At 37.0% G+C, this 27,281-nt stretch overlaps 1 protein-coding gene across 1 annotated transcript in view; it reads left to right on the top strand.

Moving 5' to 3' along the window:
- The window catches only part of LOC122710446 (protein split ends-like), an 82,088-nt gene that overhangs the window by 44,378 nt on the left and 10,429 nt on the right, over positions 1-27,281 (top strand). The window contains 9 exon segments of the mRNA XM_043928310.1: positions 12,412-12,714; positions 19,688-19,920; positions 20,041-20,502; positions 21,013-21,659; positions 22,529-22,709; positions 23,185-23,413; positions 23,415-23,480; positions 24,174-24,887; positions 25,199-27,191. Coding sequence (XP_043784245.1) covers positions 12,412-12,714; positions 19,688-19,920; positions 20,041-20,502; positions 21,013-21,659; positions 22,529-22,709; positions 23,185-23,413; positions 23,415-23,480; positions 24,174-24,887; positions 25,199-27,191 — 4,828 coding nt within the window.

The following is a 27,281-nucleotide window of genomic DNA, read 5'->3' as shown; positions in this document are numbered from 1 at the left end:
CTCTCTCTCTCTCTCTCTCTCTCTCTCTCTCTCTCTCTCTCTCTCTCTCTCTCTCGAAAAATAATAACGTTCTCATTGTGTTTGTATAGCGATAATATAGTATCTTTTAAGTCGAAATTATTTATTGCACGCGTCATATTTTTATAAATATATCGTAGCATTTATTATTATTATTATTATTTTGTTCACGTTTTGCAACTCGTAAAACACGATAATGAATACAATGATAGAAGTTTTTGGTAGATGATAAAATTTGCGCTTAACATTGATTGAAATTTGAAATTGGAAAATTGTGTAACTTAATAATAATTTCTTGCCATGTGACGGACGAGTTACGGACGAGCGATAAATATATTTGTTTTGGTATCAAGCGATATATTGATAATGTTATTTGATACGAGATTGTATAAATATCGTATTGATTGGTATATGGCTCGTTATTTTTATTAATGAATAAAATAAAATGAAAGATCGAAATTAGAAATATTAAAAAAGGGGAGAAACAAAATTATATCGATATACGGTAAAGGTAAATTCTGAAACGAGAACGCTAATAATATCGGAATCACGTGTCGAGTATTGCTATCGTATATCTCGGTATATGTATAAATATTTTCTCCGGTATTCTTGACATTTTTAACCTCTCAGGTTTGTTTGTCAAATTCAAAAATAATCTCTGGTTACGTTACGATCAAGCCATACAGAATGGTTTTATTCTAAAAAATCAGCAGCTTTCCCTTTTATTATTTATCTCCCGTCCACATTTTCCACTTACATTACAATCTTTATCCCACTCATACGGTTTTTATAAAATCCAATAAAACATCAAATTATTTAAATATTCAATATATCTGTATTACGTTCAATTATATAAATAACTTATATAAACAAATAATACTGAACATAACTAAAATATTTACAAGTTGCTCGTTTCTTAGTATTTATTTTTTTCCATAATCTTTAATTCGCCATCTTTGTTTCTTCAATCTCGAATCGATAGAAATTTCATGAAAATCGTATCGAAAAATACGTATACGCGAAGAATTAAATCAAATTTAACGCTAACTTTCTCCATTTGTTTATCTTCATCCACGTATTGCATCTACTTTTATCCGTTTCAAATATTTCAAAAACCGAAGAGAAACATTCTCGTCCCTCTCTCTCTCTCTCTCTTTCTAAAGTTATTCAAAATTACATTGAACGTTTACGAAAATTACACAAACTTTCTCTTTATCCACTGCTAACGTATATCATATTTGCTTTCGTGAATTCTTTGCTTTTATTCCTCTAAACCTAGTTTTTCTTATTAAATTCATTTTTTTTTCTATAATCATTAATTATTAATTATAAAAATTAAGAACTGTACTGTCAATAATAATTCAACGAAAGCAAAATTCCAAACGTCCTTCGCCATTACCCTTATTTTTTTTTCCTCTCCTCTTCATTTTCCCACAGATTCCCCCTCCTAAACGCGTGCGCCTTTGCCTCTAGACGGCCTCCTCTCCCCCCTCTCCCTCGCCCGAGGATCGTTATTACCGCCGCACACATCCCCGATTCTCGGTGAAAACGAAACCCAGGGAAAAATCGGTGAGCAGCCAGCCAGCCAACCAGCCTGCTTTTGGAAAGTCACCCTAGACGCGACGAAGGGAGAAGAACACACTTGTGGAAGACGCGCGTGGCCATGGATTGAACGCGGTGGTGAAATCGCGGGGAAAAAAGAGAGAGAGAGAGAAGGGGAGCCGTGGAAAAAAGGCTCCTCGACACCGTGGTGTGAACCGGCGACGAGAGGTTGTCGTTGCACATGCACGCAATGGCGTAACGTTTCACCTCGTGTCTCGTTCTCCTTTGCTAAAAAAAATCCCAAACTTTTTTTTCACGCGGATGGAACAACCTTTGGTTACGTGATCAAAACTCATCACTGAAAATTTTATTCATTTTTTTATCATTTGTATGTCGAATAATTGTAACAGATTTTTCGTAATTAAAAAGTGTGAATTGAAAAAAGAAAATTGTATTGTCGCGATAAGTTGAGAAACACTGATCTATCATGCAGTGGAAGAATGCAACGAATCAACGGTTGGCTTTCTTGTCCGTAATGGTTGAAGAGTTAAACGTGATCTTATCATTCGCTCGGTTTGGTAAAATGGCGTTACGTATTGGAATCGTATCGAAAATATTTTATTCCAATTAGGCAATAATGTGCTTTAAGCGTTACTTAGAATAGTAAGAAAATTCGAATATTTTTTGATAAAATTTTGTGATAAAAGTTACACACGAATAGAGAAGTGTTGTGGAAAGGAAAAGTTTAATAATCACGAAAGGATCTTTTCATTCGAGATGATTTTAAATTTTATTGTAATATCTGAAGTACGAGAATTGATGGAAGAAGATGATGCAATGTTTTGCCAAAACGCAAAACATGATGCAAATTCGTTAATTTATTCGCACGATTATTAATGCGAGAATTGCACGATATGTAAACTCATTCAATATCGTTTCATTATAGATTAAATAGTTCCACGTCAGAGTTAATTATTTACACAGTTAGATTTTTTTTAAATAATTATTAGTTATATCAAAATTAAATATTTTTCATAAATTTTAAATTTAAAATAGAAATTGTTAGATATTGTTAATAATATTTAAATAATATACATTATAAATATGAAAATATACCATCTTTCAAAAGTATATTATATTCAGATTATAAAATTAGAAAGAATTCATTTATCTCGAAAATACATAATTCTTCTTTCATTCCCCGATCTTTAAACGTCTTTTCATACGCTAATTTCTATTTACTATGTAAATGTCTTTAAAAAAAAAAAAAAACTTCATTCAATCTCCATCGGCAAATGACTGAGATAAAAAGAAATCGAGTATATTTATTTTGTCTCTGTACGCGTACATACTTGTTTTATCAATCAAATTCCTTTCATTTCGTTCATGGAAAAAAATAGACAAATATAAAATAAAACAAAAATTAAAAAAAAAGAAAAAACAAAATAAAGAGAAAAATAAATAAAAGCACAAGTTGCAACGATTCGATAAAATCGCCGGGAGCGAGAGAGATTTCAGGCTTTTCAGAGCGCACCAAAACGAAACGCTTCCGCGTTGACGTCATCGGGAGAGAAGCAATGAATCTCACCGGTCGGCTGAATGACTTGAAATCATGTTCCGCCGTTGCCGTCGTTTCTAGCCGTGGCTTGGCGTGCGTCGAGCCTTAACTTTGGTTACATTCACCGGGAGAGATTCGCCGTTGTTGTTACGGGTTTACGTTTTAATTGCCATTCGCCATCCTCCACTCTCTGTCTCTCTCTCTTTCTCTTTCTCTCGTTCACTCGCTCACATGCTCTTTCTCCCTCTTCCCTCTGCTATGTTTGTTCCGCGTGCTTCAAGGAGCGGGCGTCGGATAGTTTCGTTGAGTTTCGAAATAAAGTTTGCCGCACCGCCTCGTGTAATACTGCGAAAAATTTCCCTCTACGGTGTAATTAAATCTCCGATTTGAAATGTTGTTGTTGTTGTACTAGAGATTATACTATGATATTATCGTCTAGTGGCTATCATATTTGTTCGTCTTTATTACAATTCTATTTTTCTTTTTTTTTTCACCCTTCCTATTTCTCGAGGGAATAATTGAATGAAGTATATATTGCAAATTTAATTGTAAATTATAAATATTCATTCATTTAAATTCGAAATTAAACATTCTTTATTTATTTCACTCATAACGTCGCATGTGCACATGTATTAAATTATCTTAATTATTTATGTTCCCTTTTCTGTCTAATTTAATATGCATATTTTTGTACCAACGTTTCATTGTTACCCGTGTTAATATTTTCGCATTAATTATTTTCGATTAATTTAATCCGCCAAATCAACATTCCTCCCTTTTCATATTTACTCTCTTTTCATCTAGGTCGAATAACTTTTTCAATTTGCATACGACGATTTTTATATTTTTTTCTAAATTGGGTTATTTATAGGTTCTCTTTAATAACTTTTATCAATAAATATTATTGATTTTTTTTATATAATATCGTTTCTATTCCATTCGTCGTTTCTATTGATTCATATTTTTATTATATTATTAGTTATTTTCCCGGTTCTCTTACCTTCTCCTCATTGTTCCCCTCCCCAGATACACCTGTACACGAGCGGTGCAACAAAAGCGAGGCAAGAAAACAGCCAGGAAACGCGTACAAATCGAACAATGGTTCTGGCGCAAAGAGTTAACGCGTTTACAACGCGTACAGAGAGCGTAGAAGAAAAAAAAATCGGAGTTTCTTCACGCGTCTTTTGAAATAGCTGCACCTGCAATCGTTCCATGTGGAAGTTACGCCACTGGCCTCCCTCTCCGATTCTTTCTTTCTCTCCTTTTCTTTTCCTCTCTTGTTTTTCTCTCACTTTCCGTTCCTCAACGCTGCATAAGTTTTGCTCTTTTCTTTTCTCGCATTTTTCCTTCCCACTACCTTGTCTCCACGCTTGGGAACATTGTCGCCCTCTGTCCCTCCTCTTCGCAGTTCCCTTTTCTTACCTCTTCTGGCACTTCGTCCGTCTACGCTGAAGGAGGGTTCCTTCTTCACCGGCACCAAGAACTCTCGAAGCTCAAAGACTCGCGCCGTGCTCACATTTTTTCGCACATATGCTTTTTTCCTCTCTTCCTCTCTCCTTCGCTATTTCTTTTTCCACGAGACTTTCCTTTCGTTTCACCCTCTTCTCTTCGCTGCGGTCTCTCCCCTCCGGGCCTGAGAGCTGTTTTTCTTGCTGCGCTGTACTTGTCGCAATTAATTAGGTTTGTTCATATTGATTAATTTTGAAAAAAAAATTTAAAATTTATTATTAGTTGACTCGAATCATTAGTTGAGTCAAAGTGTTATATAAAATTTGTGTATTAATAAAATGATAATTCGTATAATGTTCATTTATTCATGAGAGCATAATAGATTTTTTCTTTTAGGAATTATTATTCTATAATCAATGGAAAAAGGTATAATTAATTGTTTTCTTGTTAAAAAGAATTTTCTATTAAAAAATTCTTTGTCATATTTTTTTTTTATTTCATAATACAATATTTCTTTAGAAAAGTCATTCTTCTTACATATCAATTATTAATTATCAAAAAATAGTATATCGATTGATTGATTAATTTTTTACAGATTGATCTTACGAAATATACATATATTAATATTATCTCTTTTTTCATCATTTTTTTTTGTTTTTGTCACGTGATTGATACGTGATATGAAACGTATGCCATTCATGACACCTTGGCTTTCTCCACAGTGCAAGGAAATGTTACACACGTCTTTGACAAAAATAGGTAAAATTGTAATATTGCCTACTATTATTCCCTCATTTTTCTATATCTTTTCTTCCTCTTTTTTTTTTTTTGTTCTTCGAAATTTAATTCGAACTTAACATTCGATGTTCTTTATGACCTGTTCAAAAACTGAACAAAAATGTCAAATATTGCATCTTCGATTTTTTCTCTTAAACTTCATTGAAAAAAATAAAAATTCTGAAAATCATACTTGATTTTTGGCAATAATATATTTTTTTTTTGAAAATTACGACAATCCTTAAATTTTGTGAAATTTGATTAGGTTAAGTTAAATTAGACGAATTTAATTGAGGCAATTTTAAAACTTATTATTGCAATTAAAAAAAGATAAATTTAAAAAAAATAGTGAATGTTTTTCGTTTCTAATTTATTGAATTTAGACTAATTTAAAATCTAAAATGAATAAAGTAAATTAAAGAATTTCGAAATGTTTGAAAAAAGATTCATTCTATAAAAAATAAAAGAACAATAAATAATTTTGAATTAATTTTAGAATTTATTCTATAAAATAAGAATCAATCTATAGATTTCTAAAAGTTAAGATCTACATGATAATAATATATCAAAAAATTTTAAAAGAGAACTTACAAAGCATACATGAATATAATTATATCTAGAATAAGAATATTTTATTTTTTATGTTTAATAATAAAAATATAAAATATTTCTAAATATTTTTGATAATAATATATATTTATATACAATACCTTTATATCAATATCTTTGATACACAAATTTAACTAGGAACATTGTGGAAAGTAAATGAACGCACACGTCCGTTGAATGCAAACATGCCTTAAATTCACGCACCAATCGGCTCTCATGCCGTACGGAGCAGAGGTTGGCACCGCGTCAACGACTAGATACATCGTAGTCGTGCACTGTACGTGCAAATGTCTCCTTCAGCCTTTCATTCTCGTCCGGACTGCGTATCTGCATTAAAATAACGGCACCTCGGCTACGACACAGACGGCAGTCGCCTAACGTGACTCTACGGCTTCGACCTCGAACCCACGCGGCCTCGTAGTCGATGGCCTGCCTTCTCTCTTGCTTATATTAGAATAGGAGACCGGATAGTAACGCGTGAATTATTATCGCGATTGCATTCGTGTTGATCTTCGTATGTCTCTCGTTATTTTCTATCTCACTTTTCATTTTACAAACGCACAAATATGAACTCAAAAGATTCGAAATAAAACGAGTTTCACATAAGTGTATATCAAACTGCTCTCATCTCGCAATTTGTATGCCAAGGTTCACTTTTGATAAACCTCTTAATTTCGATAAAAAAATATATTATAATGCTTCATAATCTTAATAATATTCGCAGACCAAGATATATAAATAATCACGATACAATATTGTTCGTAAAAATTTTAAATAATCTAATGAAATGATTGTGTATATAGATTTTTTTTAAATTAAATTAATTATGCATATATTAATTGTGAACAAAATACTTATATAATAATCCGAATAAAGCTCATTTTTGAGTTTTTTTTTAAATTTCATAAAAATAACATTAGAAAATATTTAATTTGAAAAACAATTGTTATTTAGATTCGTTTACAAAATCAACATTGATTTTTTACATAACTATTTAGATATTAGAGCAGATATATAAAATGTATAAAAAATGTTTGAGATGAATGCAAAAATTGTTTATCGTTCAAGAATTAGTTATCATACATTTACAAGTATTTACTTGTTATAAGCTAATATTAACTTTGCATGTAAATTGCAAGCTATAAAATTTCTTCTCGTATAAAATATATGCATTTATTGGCATTTTGCTGTCGACAATGCTCTTTCAAGGTTAACAGAATGCTTTAATTACGTAACTATTTTTTAGTTTTTTATATTATTTAATCATTAATGAAATATTAAATTTATATAATTATAAAAAAAATTATTAAATTGTAAAAAATTCTGTAGAATGTTACTAATCATTTCATTATCCATATTTAACAGTGAAAAAATTTTATTATAATATATATCACATCGTATAAAATAACAAAAAACTATAAATTAAATGTTTTAAGTTCCTAATAATCATACCTTTTATCAAAAATTACAAGAGAAAAAAATTTCACAAAATTATCTTGTTTTTTGAATAATGGGAAATTATTTAATCGCTCTGAAAAATATGTAATTCACGATCAAAAAGTAAACACGTCACATCGATACTAGAGCGCGAATAAAAATCGAAAAATTAAAAAAAAAAAAATTGACAATTTATGAGGAGAAGTTGAAGACGTTCACGCGTAAATTTGCCGCACTATAACTGCACAATTTTGTTAGCGAATTATATCGTGTACCCATTGCCCTTTCGTTCTTTCCCGTATGTCTCCCCTTTCTGCATTTCCTGTTCCTCGGGACTCGCGGTTCTCTATCCTCGTTTTTCTCTGCACCTGGATCACGTTGCATTGTTCAGCCTGGCAGCGGATATACAGAAGCGAAATGGCAGAAGAACCTCGAAAGAAAGATTCGAAAGAAAGAGAGCAAGAAGGAACGAGCCATTGAACGAAGAGAAACGAACAGGCCAGGAGTTAGTAGAGAGAAGTAGTCGTGGCGGCAAGCCGGGAGGGAGGCAGGGTGTGCACAAACGGAGATAGGGAAAAGACAAGGATAAGCACAGACAGAGATAGAGAATAACAGAAAAAGCAGAAAGAGCGCAGGGGCTAGAGAGGTGTTTTTCTTCCAAAGGGGACTTTGCACGCTCGTCTCGCTAGTGGCATGATGCCGTGTAGGAATCGGCCCGCGCACGCTTTTGGAGAGGGGACAAACGAGTTGTCAGTACCCGAGAGAGTCGGGTCGCGATGGTGGCGGAGAAGGGAGAAGGATGGAGCGGTAAGCCGATAGGGGAACGGAATGAAGCGGGTTTACGGAGCAAGGGGAACTTCGGACACGATAGGAGGAAGGATAGAATCGAGTGGTAACATGGTGGGGAACGCTCAGCAGGAGGAGAAGGGCGTCAGCTGCGTACAGGCAGCTGAAGCGGGGCCAGGGGACAAGGGAAGCGGTTGGAACGAGGAGAGCTGAGTCATAACACTGTTGCCACGTCTTCGCCGGCCTCGTTGATACGTTCCAACGCTGCTGCTTACGACGTTTGCGGCTTATGTCAGTGTCGTCTGCCTAGAATGGTACTGTTGGAAGACTTTTCGTGCCTTCTACACGTATGTTGAATAGACGTAACAAGCTTGACTGTTCAAGTTTATTGGGGAATAAAGAGACTTTATAGATTGTACTGTTTCATTTGTTTCAAGTTTCAACATCTAAACTGTATCTATATTTCATTATTCACATTCTTTAAAATTGATATTAGAAATGATTTCCTCTATTTGTGTGTATATTGTGCATAATAATTTCGAAATTTATTTTATAGCAATTAATAAATTTCAATCTCCTAGAGAAATTCCTTATGATATTAACATATTCGTAGTGGTAGACAGCTCTTTTTATTCTATTCGCGGTTAGACCCAAGACGAGAAGAACGTAAAAGAGGAACGGAAAAAAGTCGAGGAACAAAGCCTCTTTCTTTGTTGTTATCCTGTAGTGGTCGTTCTGCATTGTATTCCTTTTTATTCGTGCCGTTCTTCGCAGAATCGTAGAAGCTCTGTGTATTGTTAGATCGACACACTCATGGAACTTGGAATTCTAAGATCTGACGAAATATAAAGAGAATTCCTATTCATAGACTTATTTTTTTCTACAACATATTTTCTATGCTAACATCCTGTTTATATGAAATTATTCATTGGTTACTGATAAAATAGGTATATCAATATTTGTAAATTTAATAAATTTCAAGACGTAACGTAAATGCTTACGTAACACAATACATTCACGTTGAATTTCCAACAATGAAAGTTTGATTGATAGGTTTTTATAATAAGATTTCCATTATATTAAGATATAAGTGGCGAATAAAATATATTTTAATAGATTAATTAAATTTTGGAAAATTGAAGTATTTTTTATCTCCTTTTCTTTTTCATGCTCAGAGCATACACACGTTATATATATATATACAGAGGACCTAGGAACTCTTAACCGTGAGCCGATGTATTGATTTCCTGTACGTCTCCCATTTCAAACGTAGAAAGACAAACGATCGTCGGAATGAATTTTATTATACTAGATTAAGATTCTTTGTGTCTTGTTTCTGATTATATACATATACATGAGAAGCACTTGTATGTCTAGAAATAATAATGATATCATTCATCTAAAATAATTTTTTTTGATAGAGAAAAATTATAAAAAAAAATTCACTATAGACCAAAAAAAAAGAAAAAAAAAATTTTTAAATAATAATTAATCAATTACGATATAATAAAATTCCTAGAAATTAATCACTAAAAATTCCAAATTTAATAAATGAAGAATATCACACTCCAAGCATCTTACAGAATTATCACTATTTTTCTCTCTGTACACAATGAATATATATTTTTTATTCGTACACTTATAAATATTTTTTAAACGAATTAGATATGAATAATTTATCAATATATTATAGAGCTGTATAATCCACATCGATATGAACGAAAATGACTCTGACCTAGAGACTTGAAATTTATGGAAAGTCATGCTAATATCTTCACATAGAACTCTCGCCATACTTCGGCTCTTATAGAAAGAAGAAACGAAAGAATCAAGTCTGGGAACGAGTCTGCCGAAGTAAAATTCCTCGACAAGCACAGCGCGAGCGGGGATTCTGAAGGAGAATATGGATACGGTTTGCGGCTCGCTAGCCAGCCAGCCAGCCACCGTGGCACTTGCTTCTTCCCTCTTCTTTCTCCTCTGGCCTTCTATCTTATTTCTTCTCCTCTCGTCACTCCCCTCTCACCCGCTTTCACTCATGTGTGTCAAAGAAAAGGACGTAGCTGTGGTGTATGTGCGCATAAAAGACTTACAGTGTTACTTCTCGATTGTGTGCGTCGCTATATGCGCGCGCATCTGTTTCTCACATGAGAATGCCAAGATAGGAAAACGAAAGAGAGAGGGGAAAGGGAGGGAGAGAGGGAGGAAGCCGAATGAGAATTGGGTGGGATGAAAGTCTTATAGGCACAACACAACTGCGATCGAATCTCTCGTAAATGTCACGCAGAATAATATCCGATAATGATATTGCGAATTAACTTATTGATCTTCTTTCGTTCATATTCACTGATTTTTTTTTCATTTTTTTTATCCACTTTATTGTCAATAAAATTTCACCCATAGTTATTGTATTTAATGCCATAACAAAGAAACAAAATTTCGAAATAACACTCCACATATATCACACATTAAATAATTCCCGAATATCCATGAGAAGAACATATACTATCGATTGCTATTACATTTTCGAAGAAGATACGCGAAATACGAAATAGAAATGATTCGGAAATCGCTTGTAAACGACACATTGCTGCTATGGCTGCCATTTTGTAAGAGCAATCTTCGAAGGGATGCGCAGATACTAGAACTTGTTTCTTATTCGTTTTTTTCACCTCTTTTTTTCGCAAAAAAATCAAAATAAGTCGCAAAAATTAATTTCTGCCGATCGATATTTTTAGAACAAATTCTGAAAGGAAGCAACTTTTTTTATTGCACATAATATTACATATTCCAATTCGTTGAACGAATTCTCGAAATATTCAAGACAATTAGGAAGATCAAAACTCATTATATAAAAGATTCGCGTGTCCTTTTCTCGCAATCAAATCACACGCATATGGAAGAGTGACTGACCACGCCCCATTGGGAATGAACCGATATATCACGATATAAAAAATGCTCGAGTATTATAAATAATGAATTTTTGATATTTTCATTTTAAGAAATGTTCACCGTTCCTCGATTTCATAACGGTTTAAATATTATGCGTAGTTAATCCAAATGAAGTATAGTATCCAAATTGTGCCGTTCAATTCTCGCGCATTTCCTCTTTCGCGTTATTACTGACGCCTGTGAACGTGAAGAACAAACAACGGATTATTGTGATATGCATTTTCCGTTGATATGAGTATTAAAAGCTACGTGTATGATCCGGGAGAAAAAACAAAGGCTTTCTTCGGAAGAACGCACAAGGAAATACGTGCGACTCACGCGAGATTAAACGAACAACTCCCCGAGATACTCCGAAACCGTTGGAGTCTTTGCGCTTGCGCGTAATATTCTTCTCTTGATCGACCTATCAAGATGCTCGGTTCCCCACTCTCGATTTGTTACCCTACCTCACCTAGTAAGTCCGTTTCTACTCTTGCCGAGCTTTTCTGTACATAGGGTGTGCCAGAAACAACTTTGGTTCTTTGTTTTCTTTAATTTCAACGAAATTCAATATCTCTGTTCTTTATAAGATGAAAACAAAACAAAATTTTTTTTTTTAAGCCTACAAAATTGCGATCGACCAAAATATAAAACATATATCATATTTTCTAAAATTCTTATCTGCTGTATCTTAATATATATTAAGAAGTAATTTGACCTCAAAAGTTTTGAGCAATTAACGATAACTTTGTTATTATAAAATAAATTATATTGAATTTTGATGTATAAATATCGTGAATTATCAAAGGAAATTCAGAATTCATTAAGAATTGTGAATTCGGCTTATGTTTTTTGCATTGCATTCTAATATAGCGTCTAATAGCGCGCTTTTTTTGTGATCCAAATTACGCGATGAAACATTGATGAAAATTTTCATTTGATTGAAGATTTTTTTATTTTGCTGTTTTTATCACATTTATTTTTCTTAACATTATTATCTATTTTCATAATAGATATCAAACGATGAATTTATGTATACATACTCATATTTATTTTTCTTCTTTATGAATAATTCAATAAATCTAAATGCTATTGATATATATATAATAGTTTATTAGTATATAATAGTTTAATATTAATAATTTTCATTAGTAAACATTTTTCTAAAATTTAATAAGTTCTTGATAATAGAGATTATTATTCGAATTCTTGACCATAATTTTTTCTTAATTTATTTACTATAAATCTTAAAAATAAAATGAATTCTATTGAATAAATATGAATAATATTATATTGAATGTTTACAGATATGGACGCGTGCAGAGCGTCAAGTTGCTGCCGCGGGGCGAAGAATGCCCCGTGGATGGAGGTTCCGGTGGTTCCCTCGGAGAAGGTAACGAGGGTGGTTCCGGTTCCAATTCTGGCAACGGTGGTAGTGGCGGGGGCAGCGGTTCCTCAGGCAGCACCGGGGGTGCCTCCGCGACGGTGGCGTTCATGGATATCAAGTCCGCAGCGAAGGCCCACGCGACTGAACATACCTTGGACGAACGAGCCCTTACCACACAATACTACGAACCACAACATCTTCAGCACAGGTTTCCCTCGCACGGGTAAGTTTCATTCATGCTTATATAATGTTAAAATTTGGAAAAATTTTTTATTGAGTAGTAATAAGTAATATTTGAGAAAAGTAAAATATTTAATTATAAGAAATCAAATTTGCTATCCTCGTTCCTTTTAAATAATTATTTTTTTTAATGAACTGTAGTACGTATGTTATGCAATATCTAAATCAACATAATTATTAATTTGGATCGTATTCTATTATGTTCCTCATTTGCATAATAAAAAGTATACATTTTATATTTAAAGTCGTTTATATTTAAAAGTCTAAGTTTGCTTTTTTACACGAATTGCAAAAATTTCGAAGTTAAAACAGTTGAATATTTTGGTTCCTAAAGTGATACGTATAAATGTTGATTTTTGCGATGAGTCACGTCGCAAGAATTAATTGAATTGCACGTCACAGGAAGCAGGTAAAACGACATTTCAATGTTGTTACGGACGAACGGCTGTTCCATTATCTCTTTTTCCTAACAAAATTCACGTACAATCTGTGTATATTCATTACGATTCTCTGTCCATTCTAATCTCACACTGCATCCCTTCATTTTGCGACTGGTTACTATTGTTGGATTTATGCGTTGTTGCTGTGTTCATTTATCAGTATGTACAATCATCGTTCATGTATTATATATACTTGTATGTAATACATCACATATTATATGAAAACATACAATATAATGTATATATGGAGTAATAAAATATTAAGTAGAAATTATTTTGATATATATATAACCTTAAAATATTAATATTTTAAGATTAAATATATAATTACCGCAATAATTTATTTTTCATCGTTTTTAGATATATTTAAAAAATGTATATGATAACAAAAATAATTATGATTCTATATAGATATTGTCGTCTGAACCTTAACCTCTTATAATGTTATGGTCAAGGTTGACATATCACATTGTATTTCATAATACTTTTTTTATTCGTTTTAACTTGAATAATGTATTTAAAAAATCCTACAATTCAAAAAATGAACATATAACTTATTTGTTTTCAAATTTTTTTCATCTCTGATAATAATTCAATTTTAAATCACTAAAGATAATTTTAAACTATGAAATAATATTCTTAATAAAACTTTGGTAATAATTAATGTTTCAGTTTTAAAAGTTTTGAATAAAACTTATGAAATATGCTTATTAAAATAGATAATGCTGTTAATAAATGTCTATAGCTACTAAGAAGTTTAATTCCCTAAATTCGTGCATTTTCTAATATAAAATATGCTTACCAATGTTTCCTCGTATCACAAAGCGGAATAAATCGGATTATTAATTTAATAAAATATTCCACTCTCATACACGTTCTGAATAGTTTCGAACAAAATTGAAACAAGTTGTTTAGACATGCACTCACACTCAAAAAAAAAAAAAAAAGAAATACGATAAAGTTTATCTTTGAGTTCGAATTATTTGTTTATTAATGAGTTTTAGAAATCAGTAAAATACTTGAAACGGCTTTGCCTTTCCGTATACACGTAATACGTGTACATTCTATATTCATCCTTGAATTACGCAATAAACTCGTTCGAATAATTTTCTGACAAGAAAAGAGTAATTTATCGATGTCCATAGCCGTAACCTAATTAACGCTTCGGTATAATAGCAATGAAGCCGTATTTTCTGCTTATTTTTCAGAACAGCCGATTGTATTCATGTTTCTCAGCGAGAACGCCGTACAATGTAACGTATAATACAATTATAAACCGATAACGGTCGTCACGAGGCACAGTCGCGCGTCATGAAATATCATGTTCGTGGAAATAAACCAACCGATAATCGATCGATGGAGTCCAGTTATCGTATTATTGTTCGCTAGCACATTGACGCGTTTCGATCGTAATCCATATTCACGATCGTACCACTCGTCAAAACGTTTTTGCCACGCACTTGTTTTACCAGGCCACGTGATATATACGACGTGTCCCAGCTATTCCGGTCTCCGTACGCGTTCAAGCTCTCGAAGAATCACCTTGTTACGTATACCAATTACGAGAAAGAGATCTCGTTATGTACTTTCCTCATTGCTTGTCCATGAAAAAAAATGTACAGCTTTTTATTATATTTCTAGTTGCATTTTCTATCAAATTTTCATATTCTTTTTTATAGAAGTTTTCAAAATATAGGCAAAATGTGTTCTACCAGCATTCATCGCATACCTTATCCGCGCACACGATAGCGTCGCGTTTCTACGAAAAGTCAGGTGACCGTGACGACGTGGTCGGTTGCGATGTTGCCACGTCCGAGGAACTGTGCGCGCGCATCAGTATACGAACGGCTGTGAACCGAGACGGAGGGGAGACTGCTTTGTCTTTCAGTAACGTAATAAGAAGACTATGAACCCGATGCTTCGAAGCACTAGTAAATAGTTTTGAAAATAAAAATTTATATTTTATTAAAATATTATTTATTATATGACTATATTGACAATTTAAAATGTTTCTATAGAAAAAGTTTATATTTATTTTCTTTTAAAAATTTATTTGTTTTAAAGAAAATTATATTTAAAGTTAAATTTATTATAATATATAGAATATATATATAATAATAGAAACTTGAGTAAATATGTAAATATATAAGAGTAAATATGTAAAGTTTTCAATAAATTGACAGTTTTAATAAATAAAATATGACATATAATTTCGTGATAATATTATTTTAAGATAAATATTTAAAAGAAAAAAGTTATAATGAATCACACACATGAAATGATAGTATTTTCCTTTGTTTATGAAATAGATGTTTAATTAGACGATTTATTGTGGCAATTATCGAATAAATAAAGGTATTTGTAATATTGCTTGACTATGACATCATTGTTTAAGGTCTACGAATTGATAACAAAGTTTACGATTTACATATGAGTCATTCATATGGATAGACTTATAAGTATAATAAATATAATTTCTTTTTAGTTCGTTTTTAATGAGACAATCGTTACATAGATTTAAAATTTCATCAATTAAGTCGAATATGATGTTATTTCCAATATTTTATTTTTGTAAATCATACATATGATTTGATGATTTGTAAATTCAATAGTAATCATCGTAAAATGGCTATTGAAGGAGAACTGTCTTCCATTATCAATGTACACACACACACACACACACAAATACATTAATATAACCCTGAAAATAACTTATCGGCAGCCATACACAACACGTGCAATTTCTATTTTGTAACAAACTTAAACACTAGAAATTCTAAGAAATCCAACGCGTTGTTAATCATAACAAAACTATGTTGCGTTTAATTTTCCGTGAATAAATTGATGTACAAAAATCTTGATATATGAAGTTGACCAAAAAAAAAAAACAAATAACGTAGATTAATAATTGATTTATTATAAATTTTTATTAAAAACGTTTTAAAGAATTTATCTATTGGTTTTATATTAGGCATATAGACACTTAATAGAGCGTCTACGAACGAAAATTACCGTGTACAAATTTTTTCACGCGTTTTATCTACGATAAGCTTCGTTCAAATCGATATCAGTAACGTTATCACGTTTAGCATGGGCGTTAATCGTAATAACTTAATGATGATGCAAGACTTGCCTTCTTTTCTCTCTCCCTTTTTTTTTTATCCAAAACTGTTCGAGCACGAACTCTTAAATAAAGAGGTCGAATCGATAAACCGATGTGATTCGTTCGCAAAAATGAACTTTTTCGAAGACGTGTATTTTCTCTGCGCAATCCACATTGACGAATTTGATACCGTATATCATTCTGTCCTTCATACAATGATTTTTGCTTGCTCATAGATGTTTTTCTGAGCTAATCACATACTTCTTCCCTCCATATTTTTTTTATTTCTCGTGTTCGCAAATTAAACAATATTGCGTTTCCCAGACAACAAAGACTTATCGTGTCGATCTCGAAAACGCCATCAATATATTTACTCAGTATATCTTTTACTTTATGATAGAATAAATAAAAAAAATCATAAAATTTAAACAAAATTCTCACAACAATTCATATAAAAAAGTTTCATAATAAATAATTAATATATTATAATTTTAGACGTAAACATAAATTTTGTAAAGATTGTAAAGAAATTATTTATTTATTAATACAGATTAGATAAATGCAAAATTTGATCATCTTGCTAGCTCGAGTATAGTGTTAAATGTTACATACATGTGTTGAATTTATGTTTATTATGTGCCATAAAAATTTGCCATTTAGACAAATGAAATTACATATAACAATTAAATAATTGTTGTTAATTTATCTTATCTTTAGTCTTCGTAAGTAGCTATTAGAAAATTGTTGTTTGTTAAAACAGACACGCAGATTATGGCATTTTTTTTTAAATCCATTTTAATCGACCTCTTGAAATTTTTACGCAATTCACGTTGAATCTGAACATGTAGGCTGGTTGCATTAATTATTAATGTATTAATTTCGATTCTGAAATTAAATATGATTGAATCAGCATTATTTATCAAGGATAAAAGAATTTTATTTCATTTTTTTGCATTTTTTCCTTGTTAATTCCAAACTCTTATTAATTTTATGTAAATTTTAATGTTATATAAATTTTCAATTAAAAATTAATGATTTATCGAGGGATATTGTTATAGTAGTTTTAATCTATGAAATTAAATTGTTTTACATCACAAGAAAGAGAAAAATTTGTGATAAAAATTGTGAAAAAAGGCATTGATAAAATAATTTTAGCTCGATATATTTTAATTTTAATGTCATAAAATTTTTTTTTGATATTTATTTTATCAGATTATAATTTCGATTTTACAATTTCACTATAATATTGTCACATTGATTTTATAAAAAATCTTGTAAACGATATTTAGATTATTCTATATAGAATAGGCAGTTTGCATTAAGTGCATTTTCGTGAACAATTTCTATTGTAATGAATTGATTGCATATCGTTGGTATTGAAATGATAGTATCGATTGAAAAAAAATTATAAATATACATATAATATTATAAATTTAATCTTTTAATGTAAAATAATGCTTTTTATTATAATTATTATTTATATAGATTTATTATTATTTATATATAGATTATTTATATAGGTACTTATACATAAATGTATTTTAACTTTCAGATAGATAACTAGACTTTTTTTGCGGTAGACAATTTGTTTTCAAGTCTAATTTCTTATTATTTTGAAAAAATCTTGTTTTGAACAAATTCTGAAATACTTACGAAAGTTTATAATATAATTTATTTAAATCTTTACTTTTGTTTTGGAAAAAATTGAACTGGGACATTGCCTACATATGGTAAAGAAGATATATATTCTCACATTTATAATACAAAATAAAAAGGACGATATTTGTAAAACAAACAAATCATAATCCATCATTCTTACTTGCAAATAATAGGAATTCAGTTGAATTTCGTTTATAGCATAAACGAGTATCTCATAACCGAAAGAGGGGCTCTCATATTCGATCGAATGATTTCGGTAAAAAAAAAAAAGAATAATGAAAAAAAAGAAGGATAGAGAGGAGGAAAAGAAAAAGGTGTCGGCTGTCGGTTAACGGAAAATTTCACTGTACATCGATAGAGGCTCGCATGGCAACGTCCTGGTTCCTCTCGTAGTCGCGAGCAAAACAAGATCGTTGGAGAAACGAGAAACGGCCACGCGTAATGCAGTCTTTAAAGAGATTCAGGTCGAAGTTTCTCGCGAAGGTGGGAGATAAGCGCACCGGTGACCGTATGGTAACGGAATGAACGTGAGGAGGCGTTGGGAGAAAGGCCGCTGATTCTTCGCCACGATTATGCTTCGTGCATGTCGTTAAACGTATCTCGAACGCCTTACAATGGCCCGTTTATGTGCATGTGCACACACATACATACGCATCCGGCCACGAACGGTAAAATACACGGGCAAACTTCAACATAGTCACTGTGATAACGAGCCACGTTTTTGAACTTTGATCCCAATGAATATGACCGGGGTCGATAAAGATGTAGGAAGAATGGTGGTACATTTAAAACCCCGGAAAATGTTGTTAATTTTTCATAGGAAGTTCTTGAAATGTAGTGTAAGTCGTTTCTAATTTCCTCGATGAACTTTCGCGTGGACTCCTGGAATGTTATTAAATTGTTCCTATGGTATATAGTATATTTCATTCGATTCTCCGTCGGTAAATGATAAATTTACTAATATATTAATTTATACTGGATAAAATATAAAAATAATTGCGAGTTTTTCTTGAAACATGACATCATTTCTAATGTTGTCAATCAATTTTTCATTTTCGTGCATATTTGCGAAATATTATTAAATTGTTCCTATAGTATAGTACGTTTCATTCGGATCTCTGTCGGTAAATGATATGATTTTCTAATATACGATAAATAAGATATAAAAATATTTGCGAATTTTTGATAGGGAATTTTCTTCTTTTTAGGGAAACTGGTATAAATCATTTTTAATCTTTTAATGAATTTTTTTAATGAACTTTGTGGATCCGTGAAATTGTTCCTATAATACGTTTCATTCCCGTCTCTGTCGGTAAATGATGATAGATTTATTGAAATACGATATATAACGTACAAGAATATTCTACGATTTAAAGAAAATATATTTTTAATAAAAAAAATAGGATAAATTCTTCATTTTTTTTTCTTTTAATATTGATTATTTTATTATCGATTTAATATCGAAATTTTGTCTCATTTTTCATTAAAAAGTCACGATTTGTTATTAAGAAGTGCATAAAGGAAATCGCAATTTTAACCATCGATACTTCATTACCGATCGAAACTTTGATCGCTAATCCATTGTTCGTTACATGATACCGTACAATCTCCATTCCATTCCATCCCATCCCATCCCATTCCATTCCATTCCATAATTAATCGAAGAATTTTTTGCAGTACCGACGATATCACGCCACGACACGACACGACATTAGGGTGAGGTTAATAATAACGCGACACGTTCGATGTTGCAGAAGTTCGGAGGATCACGGATCCGGCGGGGTTAGCGGAGGTGGAGTTAGCGGAGTCGGAAGCGGTGGCGGCGGGAGTTCCGGGATCGTCAGCGGGAGCGTTGGAAGCGGAGTCGGCGGCGGCGGCGGCGGTGGCAGCGGCGGTGGCGGTGGCGGCGGCGGCGGCGGCGGAGGATCCGCAAATGGAGGCGGCGGCGTTGGAAGCGGAATCGGAGGCGGCGGCGGCGGCGGCGGCGGCGGTGGCGGTGGCGGCGGTGGCGGTGGCGGTGGCGGAGTTAACGAGAGAGGAGAGAGGGAGAGAGAGAGGGAGCGAGAGAGGGAGAGGGAGAGGGATCGGGAGCGGGACAGGGATCGAGACAGGGACAGGGACAGGGAGCGGGAGAGGGAGAGGGAGAGGGAGAGGGGGAGCGAGGGCTTCGAGTCACGTGGCTCGCACGGCAGTTTCTACACGAGCGAGCGAACCGGCCGAGGGGTCGGATCCGGGGGTGGTGTCGGCGGTGTCGGCGGCGGCGGCGGTGGCATCGTCGTCGGCGGCCATCCGGCGGATCCTTCTCCCGGTGATCCTGGCGGCTACATACCCCGCGGCCGTCCACCTCCTGCGAGCTCTTACCACGTGACATCGAGCAGGGCGAGGGATCGGCTCTACTCGAGAACCGGCCCGTACGCCTCCGGGCCGCCGCCCCCGCCCCACTTAGATCGTCATCGCGGTGGATTGCCGCCGTCCTCTTGGTCGGCGTACGAGTCGACCACCTCGAGGTACGGCAACGCACCGCCGCCACCCTCGCCTGCCAACAACGATGCCTACCAGGACGAGCAAGGTAATAGTCATTCTTGCTCATTCTTCGAGTTTCTCGCTTTCTTCTTCGTCCTCGACGACTATCCGCTCGTCTTTTTTCTCGCCACGCTTTTTTCTTGCTATAACACGCTTCTTTCGTACGTAAGCGCGGAAGAGAGGGAATCCTCCGACCCACGTGCGCTTTAACGCGTTATCTACCGAGTATATTTACCGACCGAGTCCTCGGTTTTTCAAATACCACGCTTGGCAATTCGTTCTCGCGCGCGGGAACCGCGGCCATCCATCCGAAACGACGGTTAACGGTAGCAACGTTCGAGAATTCGAACTTTGCTCGTGCATGAGAATACGGCAATTGGAAGTGGCACGCGGTCGAGATGAACGCGCGGCTTTTTAATTAGCGTATTATTATACATACGTACGATTAATTGTAAGACTAATAGTAGCAATAATAATAATAATAATAATATTAAGAATAGCCGAGGAGACGGACAACGAGACAAAGGAATAATAACGACGAAATATACGTGTGTAGATTACATTCGTCGTGTTGTTCCACTAGGCGGCGGTGGAGGTGGCGGCAGCGGTAGCAGCGGTGCGCTGCGACAGCACAAAAAACAGCGCAGAAAATCGCGAAGCGGAAGCAGCTCGCCGAGCGGCAGTAGCCGTTCAGGGAGCAGTAGCAGCAGCCGCAGCGGCAGTTCCGCCGCCAGCACTTCCGGGGCAAGCACGTCGCCCGGCAGCTCGCCCCACCGAGGCGGAAATGCGGCCGTCACCGAGGACCGCAGGCCGCTCGCTATTTGCGTGCGTAATTTGCCGGCACGCAGCAGCGACACATCCCTCAAGGACGGCCTGTTCCACGAGTACAAAAAGCACGGGAAAGTGACGTGGGTGAAGGTGGTGGGAGCAGCGGGGGATCGTTACGCCCTGGTCTGCTTCAAGAAGCCCGAGGACGTGGAGAAGGCGCTCGAGGTTTCCCACGACAAATTGTTCTTCGGATGCAAGATCGAGGTTGCCCCTTATCAGGGTTACGATGTCGAGGACAACGAGTTCAGGCCTTACGAGGCCGAGGTCGACGAGTATCATCCAAAGGCGACCAGGACCCTGTTCATCGGCAACCTTGAGAAGGACGTCACCGCGTCCGAGCTTAGGAAGCATTTCGAGCCTTTTGGCGAGATAATAGTAAGTCGGGATTCCAGTGGAGGAAGGTTGAAAGTTGGTCGACCGGTTAAGCGCGCCCTTTTTTTTTTCAAATCAAAAATGGCGGCGATCGAGTTCCTCGATTTTATCGCATTCGTAATCGAGCATTAAACTCGATATATAATTTTGATCTTTTCATTGTGAGAATGTCAAACTTTAGAATATTCTGAAAGCAATAATAAAAATAAAATAAAATAAAATGAAATAGAATATCGAAAGATTCAAAAATGAAAAGTTTTTCGATAATCTTTTAACAATTTTTAACAACTTGAAAAAGAAGGAACTGAAGGAAGTATGGGTGTCTATGGGAGAGAGATAGCGATATCGATACAACGTATAAAAAGAGACTTTTCTGACACGATTTTGCTAATAACATCGATACGTTTGATGGATGATTTATTTTATTAGAGGAGAATTTTCGAATCAGATTCTAAGTTTATGACGCATGTTATTCGACCAAAGCGGATATTAGCATTTGAACCGGACGTGAAACGGCCTTTTAAATTCCAATCGTTATGTTAATATTTTTCCCAGTAATATGTTTCTGCCATTTAAAACGACCACGTGTCGTCTTCTTGGATACGTCACCCGTCATAAATGATTCAATCTCTCCCTCTACTAGATTAATTAATTATAGATTACATTATTAATACTTTAATAACGATAATCCTGTCATTTATGTATATATATATATATATATATATATGTATATATATATATTCAATAATTGAACTCTAATGAATTAAGAATTTTCTTTTTTTTTTTTTTTTTTTTTTTTAATTAAATAAAAATCTAGCGAGAATTTCACTTTGGCAAATATCATCGAATCACGAGTTATACGAATGTTGCAGGAAATAGATATTAAGAAACAAGGCGCCGTATCGAGCTATGCCTTCTGCCAATACTCCGACATCGGCAGTGTCGTCAAAGCTATGCGATCGATGGACGGCGAACACCTGGGTGCGAATCGAATAAAACTCGGATTTGGAAAGTCGATGCCCACGTCCTGTGTATGGGTTGACGGTATCGGAGGTAATTATCGTAAAGAGCCATATATCGATCTCCCCTCGTGTAAAACTATATATATATATATATGTTTATTAGCCCCTGAATGAATGCTATAACCATTTGTAATATACTTTTGCGATCGAGAAAAATTGTCAATAATTAAAATTCTCTAGATCGTGACCGAAACGAAGGTACAGGACACGCTTCAACAAAGAAGATGTTTATTATTATTATCGTAATAAATTTTCGAAATTATCCTCTCGATTTAAAATTCTGTCGTACGATCAAAATATCACTTACCTACCGTCGGTAAGAGTCTAAAAATTAAACGTAAATAAATATTTAATGCAACGAATAGAACGAATAGAATATCGTGAGATAAGAGGACGAACAAACTGTGCTTTATATACGTTTGTGTTCGTGTCAATATATGTTTATTCCAAAAGAAACATTTCTTGCAAAATTTCCTTCCAAATAAAATCAGCATGCGTTATTTCAGATTGTATGTCGGAAAAGTACCTGAACATGCAGTTCCATCAGTTTGGACCGATAAATCAGGTGGTGGTCGATCGCGAACGAGGGCACGCTTTGGTCTTCTTCGAGCAGATCAGCTGCGCCCAAGCCGCCGTGAAGGAGATGAGGGGCACCGCTCTTCGCGGCCGCCGGCTTCAGGTCGATTTCGCCTCCAGAGAGTGTCAGGAAACGTTTTACGAACATCTCGAGCGGCAAGGGATCGCCGGTGAAAGACCTTGGGACACGAGGCCTTCCCCTGCGACGACCTTCGATGTCTCGTACGTATAATTTCCGATTTCGAAACTTACGTCTCGAGCCCTAATTAATCCACCCTGATCCACCTTTTCTCACTTTTCCAAACAAATTAATAACTCAATCGATAAGATAGTAATATTTTCTTTCTTTTAGTAAGTTCTTATTTATTATCCCATACCATTTACATTTCTCTCTCTCTCTCTCTCTCTCCCTCTCTACATAAACATGTTTTCGAAGAAGAATTTTTGAATCGTTATTATTATTATAATAATAATAATAATAATGCGTGAAGCATTTTACGAGGTAAAATTTTTCCAAGGACGAGATGCACTTTACGGATTAGCGTTATCGAGTCGCGAGAAAAACAAGACACGTATATATATTTTTTTCAACGAAACGACGATTCTTCTAAAGAGACAATTTTTCAAAGAAAAAATTCAAAATTCTTCTCATCGTCGAAATAATCCATCCATTATTTTAATACGATTATTTAATTATTTGAAAATTATTGAAAAAACATTTATCATTGAAAAAAGGCTCGAATACCTCGCCAAACTTCCCACCTTATATATATATATATATATATATATATACATACATATATACATATATATATACATATATATCACGTACGATCTCTCGATCTCCTGCAGCAAGAGAACACGAAACATAGTACACATCCGTTATTTGAAGGATTCCTTCCAGGCGGGAGCGCAGCAGTTTCGACTCCGGGGTAACGGTGTCGAACTCGAGTAGCCGGTTCACCCGCTACGAGACGCCCCCTAGGTCGAGAACGGCGAGTTACTCCCGCGCGTCGGGTGGCGGAAGCACGCCGGGCGCTAGCCCGGCCCATCCGACGGCAATGTCGCGCAGCAGCAGGCGCTCCTACCAGGACACGTACTACGACGGCGATTACAGCGAGCCCGCGCCGCGACGGTTCCGAAGCTACGACGAGTTCAGCCAGGGGAGCGGGGCAAGCCACGACGATTACCAGAGCAGCGTGCTAGGCGATGGGAAGTTGAACGACGACGATTGCCCACCTCCGTCCCGACGGCACGCCGTCCAGAGCGTCGTGACTAGCGTCGACCCCCCTGCCCCGCCCCCGCCGCTTCTGCCCCCTCCGGACATAAGACACCTGCAGAAGGAGAGGGTCCATCTGTTGGAACAGTTGGAGGAGTGTCACAGCAGCGGGGACGAGGTCGGTTTCGCGCCCAAGAAACGTGCCAAACTCGACGGCGCCTCGACCGCTATATTGTGCGAGGACGACGAGCCCGAGATCGCATCCTTGTTGGTCACCTCGCATTCGAGTAGGAAAGGGATGGACATACGACGGGTGAGCGATGGAAAAGTAGTGATACATCACAGCACGAGGAGGGGCAGCTGCGAGGGGAGAGGGCCGGGACCTTGCAAGCGGCGTCGCGATGTTGCCAATAGGTAGACTCCTTTAACTTTCCTCTCTCGTAATGTAAACAATTTTTTGTGTCTATATNTATGTATATATATGTATGTAATATATACATATATATTATATTGTATATATATGTATATTATATGTATATATATGTATGTATATATATGTATATAATATATACATATATATTATATATATGTATATGTATGTATATATATGTATGTAATATATACATATATATTATATACATATATATACATGTATATAATGAATATATATATGTATATGTATATGTATAGGTATGTATGAAACGTATGTTTGATATCTATTGAAGGCATCACGAGCATCACGACGGATCGCGGCCAGGAACGCCGTTGGTGGACGAGAGGCCGGAGAACCTGGTGCCTAGCGAGCCGAGGCGGTTTCGGGAGAGGAGCCACGACGGTCCTTTGTCGTTGCCTTTGCCAAGGTTCGCTGCCCAAATGTTGAATAACAACAATAACAACAACAGCAACAACAACAACAACAGCGGCATCAACAGCAACAGTGGCAGCGGAAACAGCGGCAACAGTGGCGGGCGACCGAGCAGCAACTCCTCGAGCCTCGCGAAGATGGCCAGTCCACCGTGCGCCAATCTGTCCACGGCGCCGAGCCCCCGAACGGCCCCCCAGCCTCCCGCCTCGCCGCCGCCCCGCCACCCGAGCCCCAGCCCGACGAGCTCCGACAGCGAGACGGCGCCCCAATCGCCGAGCCTCGAGGAAAGGATACGCTCCCTCGACGAGAAGTACGAGAAGTGGTCCGGGTCGAGGGCGTTGAGCGCCGCCGGTGGCGACGCCCTCGCCAAACTCGACGCGACCGCATCCGAGAGGTTCAGGTTTCGGCACAAGCTGCTCGACTTGGATCTGCACGAGGTGCAGCCTAGCGACATAGTGAAATCGGTCCTTGCCAAGAGGAGCGTGTTCGACGAGGACTCGAAGCGGTTGGAGAACTTCAGCGAGAAATACGAGCCGAGAGAGTTCACCGGCGTGATAGGCGTCGGTTCGATGATCGGCGCCGCGGCCGGCCTCGCCTCGAGCGGCGGCGGCGGCGGCGGCGGCGGCTGCACCGGCAAAGTCTGTTTGCAGTATCCGTTTCCTAGTCACCCGCCGGTACAATTGTCAACGTCCACGTCTGTCGCCGGCCAAATCATCACCACCACCACCACCACCAGCACCACCATCAGCAGCACCAACAACACCACCGCCACCACCTCCCTCTCCTCGAGTTTAACCTTCACCACCGGCATGTCGTCGGCGTTGAAGGCTGCCGACCCGAGGACAGGCGTGCAGCACAACTGCGTGCACCCAACGCCGACCACCCCTGTGACACCCGGCACCTCGATCAAAACTGTCAGCCCCGAATTACCACCGGTTTCACTACCGATCGGTCTTGGTAGCGGAACGGCAGCCACCAACAACGGCAACAATAGCAGTAGTGGCGGTTTAGCGTCGGCTAGTAGTATTCTTAGCGGCAACGGTAGCGTAAGTAGTATTCACGCTCTTGGAGCGTCTACGGGGCGAGGGTTGGCCGGTAGCGGCGGGTGTACGGCGTCCACACCGAGCTCGACGACGACGACGACCGCGACGACGCCTGCCATCTCGACGGCAACCTCCACCGCCGCATCCACCATCACGTCGAGTAACAACGGTGCTGGTGGTGGTGGTGGTGGCCAGTATCATCAGACTTCCATGTCCACCGCTTGTTCAGCCTCGTCGTCTTCAACAACGACGATCACGACGACGACGACGACGACGACGGCGACGACAACGACGACGGCTACGGCGACGACGTTGTCGTCGACGTCCATTACAGCTTCATCCGCCTCCTCTTCGATCACCAACACATCCTCCACCTCCTCCTCCTCCTCCTCCGCCGCATCGTCGCTCTCGTCATCCTTGGAAAGTTCCCGCTCCAGGCCGAGGAAAGAGGTCGGCGGTAGTGGGAACCGCGAGGGCAGAGAGTCTCGGGACGGGAAGGACGGGTCGAAGTACAGCGGCGGGAAGAGCGGGAAGGATTGTCAGAGGAAGTCGAGGAAGGAAGAGAACTCGGGCGAGGTGGAGAGAAATAATCGTAACAAGGATCGGGGGGAGGAGAAGGACGCGGCGACGGGGGGAACGACCGACGTCGGCGACAACGACAACGGCGGCAACAGTAGTAGCAACAACAACAATAATAACAACAACAACAACAACAACAACAATAACAACAACAATAACAACAACAACGGTCACACGTTGAGGGAGAGCAAGGAGATTACCCGTTACGAGAGGAAGGAGAGGGAGGAGAAGGAGCGGAGGGAGAAGGAGGAGAGGCGGGAGAAGGAGGAGGAGAGGAGGGAAAGGGAGAGGTTGGACAAGGAACGGCAGGAGAAGGAGAAA

This window comes from Apis laboriosa, unplaced genomic scaffold (genome assembly GCF_014066325.1).
Source record: "Apis laboriosa isolate Shangri-la unplaced genomic scaffold, ASM1406632v1 scaffold105_cov147, whole genome shotgun sequence".
NCBI classification, from domain to species: Eukaryota; Metazoa; Arthropoda; class Insecta; order Hymenoptera; family Apidae; genus Apis; species Apis laboriosa.
This window is presented reverse-complemented; position numbering and strand designations above follow the sequence as displayed.